The 11,754-nt window shown below is 41.8% G+C and overlaps 1 protein-coding gene across 4 annotated transcripts; it reads right to left on the bottom strand.

Annotated features, from left to right (window-relative positions):
* Positions 1-263: 263 nt before the first annotated feature.
* On the bottom strand, positions 264-11,236 carry SLC16A14 (solute carrier family 16 member 14). Of its 4 annotated transcripts, none has more exons than XM_051626717.1 (6): positions 11,071-11,236; positions 7,722-7,842; positions 7,159-7,435; positions 6,144-6,287; positions 2,279-3,271; positions 264-577 (listed from the first exon to the last, which is right to left on the bottom strand). In XM_051626717.1, exons 3-6 carry the CDS (start codon positions 7,418-7,420, stop codon positions 429-431), a joined length of 1,548 nt encoding a protein of 515 aa, XP_051482677.1. In that variant the 5' UTR covers positions 7,421-7,435; positions 7,722-7,842; positions 11,071-11,236; the 3' UTR covers positions 264-428. The 4 variants fall into 4 exon arrangements, with proteins under 4 accessions (XP_051482677.1, XP_051482676.1, XP_051482678.1 ...); XM_051626716.1 differs by lacking the exon at positions 11,071-11,236 and adding an exon at positions 9,267-9,463 and having other exon boundaries at positions 7,722-7,864; XM_051626718.1 differs by lacking the exon at positions 11,071-11,236 and having other exon boundaries at positions 7,363-7,435; positions 7,722-8,053.
* Between the last annotated feature and the right edge of the window lie 518 nt (positions 11,237-11,754).

The raw sequence follows: 11,754 nt of genomic DNA on the forward strand, positions 1-11,754 counted from the left end.
ATCATTTTTTTCATACTCAGTAACTAATATTTTATCAGACAGAATACATAATAGGACAGACTGTTATAAATCATTCATATCCTGACCAAATTATCTTGTAGGACTAGTGTAAATCAGGAGTAACTGCTCTGCAGCTAATATAGTTTCACCAATGGGTAGAGGTGAAAAGTTAAGAGAAGAAAGAGTAAAGGCTCCTGGTATTGTTTCAGTTTTAAAAGACTAGTAGGGTGCTTTTAATTGCTATATTTGTTTGTTCTAAGGTGAAAGATCTTAGCTCATTTTAAAAGCTTATTTCTAATAACTTGTTCACATTTTGGAACACTTGCTTTTCAAGTGTGGTTGGTTCCATAAGAAAAACAGCTGTGTACTGTCATACAATAGAAACATGTAAACAAAAAAATTCTGTAAAAAAACTTTTCAAATTTGTTCTATACTTGTGCTTCTTCAGTAGATTTTTCTCTTGGTTGTTTCTTTTGAATACAAGGTTGTAAAAATAAAAATATTATTCCCACCATGTATAGCAAGCCAGATATGTAAAAAGAAAAATCATATTTTTGTGTGATGTCATAGATCCAACCTGCAAAATAAGGACAAATGTTACAAAGTTTGACAACAAGGTACATTGCATGGGAAAACATGAAACATTCTGTACATTTGTCTCATGACATTTTACTCAAATCTATAGATGTTTTGTGGAAAAAAAGAAGTGATTGTCACTTCCTCTAGATGCTACAAATGGAAATGTATTACAAAATCTTGACCATTCACCAAAACCCAAAACCAGTGCAAAACCTATCCCCTCATCTAAGTATCATGGAAGTCTTAAAATGGGACTCTATCTATATGCCATCCTAAGAAGCCAAGCAACCTTCTCTCTAAAACTGTACAATTTTCAAATAAGTTATCACAGATCTGACTTGAAAATAGACATTTTGGAATCCCAAGCCAATTAGTTCTTCCAGTTTACTGTTATCTTTGTAAAATGCCCAATACAGCAGGCTACTTCAAATGCTGTGCCTTATGCAAGTAACATTCCCAATAGCTTTCCAAAAGACTCACACACCAATAAAAGACTTTTCAGGAGATATAATCTCAGCAGTGCAATGACTCTCATTTCAACCTCAATTCCTTTACAAAAGTACATTAAAGTTACCTCAGAAAAGTTTGAGTATTCAAAATAGCAAAATCCCCTCATGTCATGCTAGTTGCATTGTGATGTAACCTCAAGGCCAGTTTTTTTTACATCAACTAATTGCATCCTATTTGCTTCATTACTAATGACCACACACAACGATGTGTAGCACAGACTGAGGTGCTGGAGGAATATATGGTCGAGTAAAATACTGCAGCTTTTCAAAGGGCACTGTATGAGCTTTCTTTTAAATCACATCAGCTCACTCAGTAGTGGGGAGAGAAGGTGAGAGCCTTCTCCCTTGCCTCAGGTGCTTGTGCTGCTAATAGCTTCAGTTCAGCTTAGTGCCATCCCTGGCTGACCACAGACATTACTCACAGGTTTCTTACTGCTTTCTTCTGATTTGCAGCTCTGTAAAAGACAGTGGTAGTCTGGATATAGTATTGGCAGTGAGTACCTGTATCTCTTCTGTACTTCCTCACCTCTTTCTATGAGAAAGGAATGTTTGTTTATAAGGAATGTTTGTTTAAACCTAAGTAACTTTAGGTATAACATACATACACTTCTACCTTCTGCTGTGGATGGCAATAAAGAGATTATGAGCTGTGAGGTCCGCAAAGTAGGTATTTCTGGCTGAAGGAAGGCAAAGCTGAGTTAGTAAAAACTTAACACATCCATTGGCAGCTTGGAATGGTGACACCCAAACACAATTTCTAGTTCTTGGGGGTAATACTATGGTACAAACATCTGCCTACCCTGAACACTAGTCATCATTTTTTCACCTAGATACAGGTATGAGTATGTATAGTGCATATACTACACAGAACACCTAAAACTAGGTTAAACCTTTCTAGTTTTAAAAGAGTGTATAATAGTATTTTAAGAAAACCTACAATTTAAAGGATAGATTGTAATAGATGTGGATTATTTGCAAGGATTGTAATTTGAATTGTGTGAACAGTGAGCTGGTACCCAGCAGATGTGATCTGTAAATCTGTACAATTTAAAGCTGGATGTTAAGATCCCTTCTGGAGCAGCTGTAATTTTGTTACCTACACATCCTCATAATATAAGAAAGCTCAGTAATATCAAAAGTCACCCAGTTATTATACAAAAATCTGTTTGTTAGCAATTTTAACTTTTTACCTGCAAAGGGTGGTCCAAACAACGCAGATATTCCGTTGGCACAAATGATGATGCCATAGGCATTTGCAAGGTGTTTGATTCCAACTAAATCTTCAGTCACAACAGGCATTAGAGAAAAATAGCCACTAGAAAATCCTATTAGAGCACAAACCACAGCCAGGCCAACATATGTTTGCAGTAGTGGCAAAGTAAGAATGCAGGTGACCAGGGTAAAGTTAGCCATGAGGAAGACGTTCCATGTGCTGATGCACGGGAGATCAGAGATAATTCCAAGGATCACTTTACCAAAAATATGAACAATGGCTATAATGGATGTCAAAGGAAATATATTGTTCTGCCTAGATAAGTTGTACTGCTTGACTATTTCTGGAAGATGGATAAAGGGAATGACAAAGCTGCTATAGGCAAACAAAGCCCAAATTATAAAGGCCACAAAGACTCTATTGGTAAACAGTGATGCAGCCCCAAAGTAGCTGGAGTACCACATTGCAAAGCCCTTCCTGACTGTGACTGTCAGCTGGCTCACTGTCTTAAGGATGCGCAGTCCGTGCATATTCCTTCCACTTCTAGATTTACCTCCAGTTTCCATGTGCTGAACGCGATCAAGCACTTCTTCATTTGTTGCCACTTCTTTTTTTTCCAGTTCTTCACTGAGGACTCCATTAGATTTTATAGTCTCTGTAGAACGGGACAGAGCTTTTGCCTGGTTATCTTCACTGTTACTTCTAACAACGTATTTTTCACTTACATCTTTGAGAGAGAGTGGTCTCATGAGCGCCCCGCAGACACAAAGGTTGAGGGAGATGGCACCCTGGATGAACATAGCATTCCTCCACCCAAATTCAGTGCAGAGATACTTCAGTAAGGCAGTCATCAGGAAAGCTCCAAACCCCGTTCCCGTGGTACTGAGTCCTTGTGCAAGTGCTCTTCTCTTCTGAAAATACTGCCCTACCATGACCACCGCAGGCAGATAAACCATACCACTTCCAATGCCTATGAAAATAAAACCCAGAATCAATCTGAACTTTTCGCTGACAAAAGTGGTAAAAAAAAAAACAGTTTTATTCCTAAATTTTGAGTGAGCATAGCAGTAAAACTGAGAATAAATATTTCATTCTCATGTTAGCTTCCATTTCTGTCCTGTACTATTTTCCAAAATTTGCAATACTCATTCCAGAGAACACATGACTGCTATTTAATGGCTGAAAAAAACTGAAACACATGGAGGATAAAACCTTCACCTCACTTCAGCATGACACCGCTGGAAAGTCCCAAGCATTCCACAACAAATCAGTGAGAGTTAATATGGAAGTAAACATTAAAAAACTCTATTTCTAAATATCAGCATTTGTAATACTTGCATCTGACAGTATGAGTGACCAGAAATTGCTTAGTAGGCACATCTTGTTGCTTTTGCTTAAGATCCAGACTGAGTTTTGGTCCTTGCTTTCTAACTGTGGAGCTACAGGGACTGTGAAATACATTTCAGGAGACAGCACAGAGGGGTTAGCCTGCTAGTGGGACTGAGCACATCTCTAATTTTTTAGAAAATCTCTCACTTGTACTTAAAATCCAGCACATTATTCGTACCTATTTCAAGCAGAAAGTGTTGAGAGTTGTACAAATACATCATTAAAGGTAGCAGTTGCTCAGTTTTTTCTAACAACAAATTCCTGACAAGAGGGGATTTGGACTAGAAGAGGTGTATTCAGAAGATTATTCCAAATTCACTGAAATGTAGAAGAGTGTTTTGGACTTAAAAGTTTTCCTAGATAGCTGATAATGTGGCTGCATGTGCCTACAGCATCATCTCCATAAAGGAAGATTGGAGAAAGAGTGGTTATTCCAGCAAAGCCTGACGAAAAGGACCTCACCATTACTGCAGCGTACCATGGTCAGAGCTCACCTGTTTTACCTGTTAGAAGTATTTTTTTGATATGCAAATACATTATTAGGTTTTTAGTTTACATGAGGTTTCCCCCCAAACCCAGCCACAAACTTTAAGGAAAGAGACTCCCTGCCCCCTCAGGTCAGCCTGCTGTTGACTCCTGTGTTAGATCAGCCTGGGTTGTGCTGGTGTCAGTGTTCACTGCTCACCCCTGCACAGCCAGCAATAAGGCAGTTTCCACAGCCAGAAAACAAAGCATTTAAAAAAATGTTTTATCTTATCTTTTAATCCTGTGGGCTACATAACAAAACAGTTTAATCACCTGCAAAAGCGTGCCACCTTCACAGGTAAACAGGGGGCCACAGGTCTCTCTGCTCTTTTTCCTCACAGATTTGTCACCCTGCACCAAAATGGCCATGGCAAGGCCAGCCCTGCTCTCCCCCCTGCAGGGCCTCAGGGGCCATTCTGCCCCCAGCCCACAGGAATTCCCTGCTGCCAGCAGCTCCAGGTGCCCAGCCCCGGGCTCCCTAGGATGGCAGAGAAGGGAGGAGGCTCCTCAGCCCCCCCATACTGCTGCTGCTGGGAGGAAGCTGGTGGCCAGGAAGGCTGTGAGGAGTTCGGGCAGGGAAACCAGGGTAAGGTGAGCAGCACTGTGGGAATGGGAGCTGAGGTGGCAGGGTGAGATTATAGGGAAGTACTTGTGTGGGTATCTGGCACTGCAGGTCACCAATGGGGAGAAGAGGAGTCATGAGGAAGCCTGCGAGCCCTGCATGGAGGCCCAGAGGTGATGGCAGGAGGAGGAAGCCACTGTAAGTGAACAGCAGTCCCTAATTTAGCAAAACTGAGAACATGAAAGAAACTTCCCTGAGGTAGCAGTGAGCAAAGTGACTGAGCAACAAGATAGAATATACTTTATTAGAAACAATGTATGAAATAAGGACACATGCATGGCCAGGGATAGAGTTAAATGGCTGGGATAGAGTTAATTTTCTTCATGGTAGCTACTATGGTGCTATGCCTTGGATTTGTGACCAAAACACTATGATAACACAGAGATATTTCAGCTGTTGCTGGTCACTGCTTACACAGCATCAAGGCCTTTGCTGTTTCTCAGGCTGCTCTGCCAGTGAGTGGGTTGGGGTGCACAAGAAGTTGGGAGGGGACACAGTTGGGACAGGTGACCCCAACTGACCAGAGGGATATTCCACACCCTATGATGTTATGCTCAGCAATAAAAATAGGGAAAGGAAGGAAGAAGGGGGCACATTCGGAGCTGTGACATTTGTTTTCTCGAGTAACCATTACACATGATAAGGCCCTGCTTTAGTGGAAATGGCTAAACATCTGCCTTCCCATGGGAAGTAGTGAATAAATTCCTTATTTTGCTTTGCTTGTGCATGCAGCTTTTACTTCATCTATTAAACTGTCCTTACCTCACTTTTATCCTTCTGATTCTCTCCCCTATTCCACTGAGGGAGGGTGAGAGAGCAGCTGTGTTAGGCTTAGCTGCCTACCAGCAGTAGCCCACAACATCCTTTAAAATGTGTTTTGAAGCAGTACGTAGTTATCACAATCTGGTATTTTATAAGTGTGGAGCAACTCCTATAGAAAACATTTACTGTTTCTTCCTATGACAAAGAAAGGAGTTAGCTGGATATACAGTTCTTTACATCTTTAAATAAAGCTGGTTAGAGTCTGGGTTATATTAATCCTTCCAATTAAAAATGTCCTCTAATATATTCACTTGGCAGAAGCTGATAAAAATACCGTCTCCACATGGCAGATATAAATCATAACAGAAGTTACTGGGCCCAATCCACTGAGTAAATAAGTTTTCTGAAAATATTATAGGCTGTAAGAGCGTGAAGGAAATGCTGGAATAACTTTACAGTCTAACTCCCTCTTTACTCACCCAGATAACTTTCAAAGGAATGAAAAATAATGGAAAGGACTTTGAATCATTAGTACTGCTCTTACCAGCTGTCACTCCAAATGTAAGGAAGAGGTAGTGCACGTTTGAGGCATAGGCACTCAGTATCCAACCCAGGGCATTCAATATCCCTCCAATTATAGCTGTCCTGCGGCACCCACACATGCTGATGAACAAACCAATGAAAGGACCTGTTGAAAAACATGAAAAAATGTTAAAATATTTATTTATTTGTCTACACTCTACAGTAATTTTTCACAGGAAGGTTATTCTTGATGTTTTAAACAAAACGTTAAACATCAGGCTACTCAGGCAATTCAGTTTATTTTCCTTATTACTGTTTAAAATTGTGGAACGAAAAATTCAAACAACCGACCAAATACTTAGCAAATACCCCCAGGACCTAAAATCAAAGTTGCCCCATGAAGAAGGGATGGTTTAAACAGAGGAGAAAACTGAAACCGTTGTTCCCAAAAGCATTGCTGGGTGACTGCAGCTCTTTTTCACAAGGAACTAGAAAGTAAACACTTTATTTTGTTTTCAGTGGAATATTTTAGGCAGCCCTAAACACAACTTTTTCAATCTTAACTTAGGAGACAAAGGTGTGTATATACATAAATATATATACATATATATATATATACACAAACATACGCCTCCAGATATTATTTGGGGCTCATCCAACCACAACTTATGAAATAAATTTTAGTTCAGCTGCCAAACAGAAATATAAACCACCCAAATTCAACATTTTCTCCTCCCAGACAGAGTACACAAGCTTCACGGATCAGGATCATATTTTCTTAATTCTAATGAGACCTTGAAGTCACAGGCACCCTTTCCTGTCTCCTGGAGTGATTGTCTCCTCTACCATCTTTCCTGTTGTCCCCTTTCTCCTTCTAACTTGAAAATTTTGTGCTCATGACTTTAAAAAGGCAATGCAGGAGAACTTGGGCAGTTCTACTAGTAAAATGGAAAACTGTAAGAAAACACTTGAGGGATGAGTGGCAAACATATTCTAAAAATCTATGTAGTTTTTAAATAAATTATTTTGGAACATACCTACAATAAGTGTAATGCCCATGCTGAGGGAGCTAACCCATGCTGTTAAGCCACGACTTTGATTAAACTCTTCAAGCCATTCAATGTTGAGTATTCCAAGGGCCATCTGGGACCCCATGATAAGTATGTGCACAAGAAAAGAGGAAAGTACAATCATCCAAGCCCATCCTCCATCAATGTTTGGATTAGGCTTAATTGGCTTACTTCCAACTTTGGAGTCATCTCCAAAATCATATCCAATATCCTCTCGACTAGCATACATTTTCTCCACAGTATTCTGAAACAAATGCAGAAAATACCTTCAAAATACACACCAAATTATAATATTTTATATTTTATAGTTTGGTTATAGTGAGTAGCATAAATCACTACCATATCTCACCACTGCAGTTTAGTGCAGTTCTACAGTGATTTATGGGGTTTTCATTGTTCAAATGAAAATGCATAGAAAATTCTCTAATTAATGTATGTCTTTGTGTACCTTATTATCACAGCTGTCTATGTAGGAGTATTTACAGCTTGACAGTAGGCTGCATTATTTCCACTACTATACATTTACTTACTTGTTGGTGGTCAGGAGCACTCACTCGTCATGGGTTGACTGAGGTCACAAAAAAAGACTGGTCTCTCTCTGTACACTCCTCTGTATCACCTTCTGCTGCCTTTGTGTTCAAGTTGATAAAGCTTGGAATAAAAAAAGGAAATCCTGAAGAGGTAGAGAGATTAAGTTACCATATCTTTTCAGAGGAAACCACTTTTGAGATGTATTTCTTAATTAATAGTGGAAGAACAAGAGTGAAGACAAAGATTTGAGGTTCTTGATTTTCAAAATGCTTGGCTTACATAAATTACAAGGGGACTGTTACTACCTCACTGGAAAGCTTTTTATTAGAGTTAACTTAACAAACACTTTGCTATTATGCTTTCAGTTTCCATAGTATTAATCTATATAATCTTACTAAAACGGAAGAATCCTTCTAAATTAATGTCAATGCCTTTCAGAATCAAACTGAGTAGCAGAGTTATGAGCGTATGTGTATGTAGGATCAGGCAATAGTAGTTAATTTGATTACTTTCAGTTCTTCTATTGTTACTCTAAGATTGCAATACAATGTGAAAATAAACTCAACCCCCATTTTTAATGAATTAACAGGTGCAGAACACAGTCTTTTCTCCATCTCATTTATGCTGCAACATATTGAAATGTTAGCCTACTGTGGAGTACCACACAGGTTTCCATGGAGACTGGAAATTTAATGATACAAATTACCAGATATGGCAATTTTTTGTCTTTTCTTCTCCAGAGAAACAAAAAGAGCCATTGGCTTCACAATAGTCCAAAGAGAGAAGAAAGTTACCAAAAATTATTTTTAAAAGCTCCTTATATATTCCGTGAGCCCTCAGAATCTGTGCCTCACGGCTAGTGCCTCGCTGCTGAAAACTGACAGCGAATGGAATAACTCAGATTGTGTACTAACTGAAAATTCAGGCTCATCTTTAAATACACAACTGCATTTTTTATTCTCATTACTACACTTCCAAACTACTTTTTTCTTATTGCTAGACAAACATACAGAGACAGCCTTGAAGTATTTCATACTAATACACACACTACTACGTGGACTCGGAGCTGACTGGTCAGTTAGCATTTCTTTCACAGCCACCTGCAGGTATATGTAACCTCTCCAGACTAGCTGCTGAGTAAGTAACCTTTGTAGTTAAGTAACATCTATAACAGTACAGGTAATTTATATGTGTAACTAAGGGAAACTTGAACGTGCAACACTCATCTTTGCAATCTTACTGACAGAACAGGCTTGGGTTGAGTACATGCAAGTTAATTTCATGCTTGCATCTGCCCCACAAATCTTCAGAAAATGCATATATTCTCCCTTAGAACTGGATTTTTGCTTATTATTACTTTTATACTGTTAACTTTCCACTAATGTCACAAGTTTAGAGTGAACACACTCAAATCAGGGAAGGCCATTTCCAATAATTGCACAAACTCTCAGGCTCTGGATAAAGCAAAGACTGGATGTCTGGATCCGTTCCTCACTACTGACTCATCGTGCCATGGTTATCGCACCCAGGAGAGATGCACCTACCTGCCCTCAGCCTTGTGCCCACACCACAGCACTGTCAAGAACACAGTATCATGGAAAGCAGAGAAGCCCAAGGAGCTCTTTGCAATTGTGAAATCCTAGAGAAACTGCAATGGAAATGACAGCAGCTGATTTGTGAAGCCAACCGTATCTCCCCACACGAGCAAAGTAGTGAAGACCAATTCACAGAAGTGTTTGCATACAGCCCCTCACAAGGGATTGAACTAAAGGCAGGAGAAGCTGGATTCTTGTTTGATCAGCTGAAGGACAAGATTTTTTTTCAGAAAAAATAAACTTTTTACATTGTATGCATGCACAGAATGCAGAGCTCTTAGAAAACTGGCCCAAACATTAGAGCCCACAAAGATGCTGAGCTTTTTTGAAAATCTGACTCATGAGCTATTTTAGGCACAAATACAGGTTCTGTAAGAAGACCAAAATTAGCAGCAAAACACCCAAGTTCCCTGTACCATCCATCAGTCAAGGTACGGCTCTTCAGCTTGTAGTTGAACTGGATCATCAAAAACATCTGATCTTGATACAAAACATCCATGTGATTAATAATTTACATATACTTGGGTAACCTCTTCCAGTACCTGACTGTCTCCGTGCTAAAAAGTATAGAATAAACTCATACTTTAAAGGCACTTCCAATTGATAACTCTTAAATGCATTATAAATAGTAATTACTTTTGCTTCACTGTAATCCCAGCACACATAATTACCTGCCTTTTGATGACATAAAAAAAAATTAAATCATTTTAAAGCATAGTTTCTTTTGGGTGTAATAAATTTTGGCAGTCTAACTTCAGCTTGCTAATGCATCAAACACTTTAGTTGTCAATGACTTCACTATCGATGCAGATACTAGCCACTCATGCAGATCAGAGCCACTGTCCGAAATTGTGCATGCCCAGCAAGGAAGAGAAAATCGGCGAAATTAAACGCTTAAACTTCTAAGCTACTTGCCAGGTCACAGGCTGGCGTGAAGTCGGCGGCGGTTCAATTTCCAGAGGAGGGTTGCTGCCCCTCTGCCCCTCAGGGCTGTTTCCCAGGCCCTGCTCAGAAAAGCCCCCGGTGCTGTTCTGCCTCCCTGTGACCCACGAATGGTCCCACGTCCCCTGAGACTGCAGGAAGGGGCTCAGACTGTAAGCAGTTTTCTTCCCTTGGTGCCAAGGGAACGGCAGCTCGCATCAGGCGCTGTACCTCTGCTTTGTAAATGGTTACAGGGAATTACTGGAGCAGCCTGAAGGGATGTACGTTCCAACCCCCCTCCCTCCCCCCAAGACAGTAAATTTGGGAGCTTTACCCGTTACGCCCTCCCAAGCATGCAAGTGAAGCCCTTCTACCCAGAACGGGGCGGGCTGCTCGCCCCACGGGGCAGCGCTTCTGGCGCAGCCGGGGCCGCCTGCCCGGCTGCTGCAGCGGGGCCGGGCGGCGTCTGGGAGCGGGGAGCGGCGGGGCCGGGAGCCCTGGGAAGCCGGGAGCCCTGGGAAGCCGGGAGCCCTGGGGCAGCCGGGGCGGCTGCCGCTGCCGCCCGCCGGAGCACAAAGGGTGACCGCTAGTGACCCCGCCGCCGCAGCACCGAGGGGCCGCCCCGACCCGCACCGCGCCCGCCCAGCCCAGCCCGCCTTTGCCGCAGGCTGCTGCGCGGTTCCCTGCCCGCGCCCCTGCCATGCGGCGGCTCCCGGCTCCTCCCCGGGCACTCACCGCGCCCGGTCCCGCCGCCGCGGCTCCCAGCTCCCGCCGCAGCCGAACCCGCCGCGCTGCTCCGCGCCCCGAGAGCTGCTGCGGGCTCCGTGTTCACCTGCGCCCGCGCCAGCTCAGCCTCGCCCTGCTCGCCACCCCGGGGCTGATTTTCTCTAGAAGTCTGGCACCGGTCTTAGGCCTCTTGCTCGTCTTGTGCACTGCCTTGTCTCCATTCCCTGCAATTTCAAATCTCCACGCTCCTTCATTCCTGCGATACCGGCTAATTCTGGTTTGGCGGAGCAGATTTGCAATCCTCTCACATGCACACTCTTGTGGCTGAAAGAAGTTTGTTGCTGCACAGGTTAACGCCGGAGATTTACATCTGAGAGATGATACAGTCCAATAAAAGCAGCCAGTATCAAGATGTTAATGGCCGTTGGATTATGTTTACTTAAGAGGAAGGGAAATTTATATAGCCAAATCACCCTAAGAATGAAGTTTGAAAGCTTCATTGTACAGTACCTCATTTGTGCAATAAATAAGCTTTGAAAATGAAGAGTTGCAGAAATAGCTTCCTACTTTTTCAAAGCAGTATCCAGACTTCAGTTGTGTCTGTCTGAATAATCTGACGTTAATGAGGTATACATTCTGTAATACTACAATTGCTTTGACTACTGACAGTGAATTTACCCAGACTGAAGCTGGGGTTGTTTAGCCTGGAGGAGACTCAAGGGAGACGTTATCACTCTCTTCAACTACCTGAAGGGAGGTTGTAATCAGGTGAGGACTGGGCTCTTTTTCC

This window comes from Apus apus, chromosome 8 (genome assembly GCF_020740795.1).
Source record: "Apus apus isolate bApuApu2 chromosome 8, bApuApu2.pri.cur, whole genome shotgun sequence".
Taxonomy (NCBI): domain Eukaryota; kingdom Metazoa; phylum Chordata; class Aves; order Apodiformes; family Apodidae; genus Apus; species Apus apus.

Excerpts from the sequence above, each read along its gene's own strand:
- SLC16A14 (XM_051626717.1), bottom strand. The coding sequence starts at position 7,420 with ATGTATGCTAGTCGAGAGGATATTGGATATGATTTTGGAGATGACTCC. Across the intron at positions 3,272-6,143 it reads TACATTTGGAGTGACAGCTG|GCATTGGAAGTGGTATGGTT; the intron begins GTAAGAGCAGTA and ends TTATTTTCATAG. Across the intron at positions 578-2,278 it reads GTTTGGACCACCCTTTGCAG|GTTGGATCTATGACATCACA; the intron begins GTAAAAAGTTAA and ends CTTATTTTGCAG.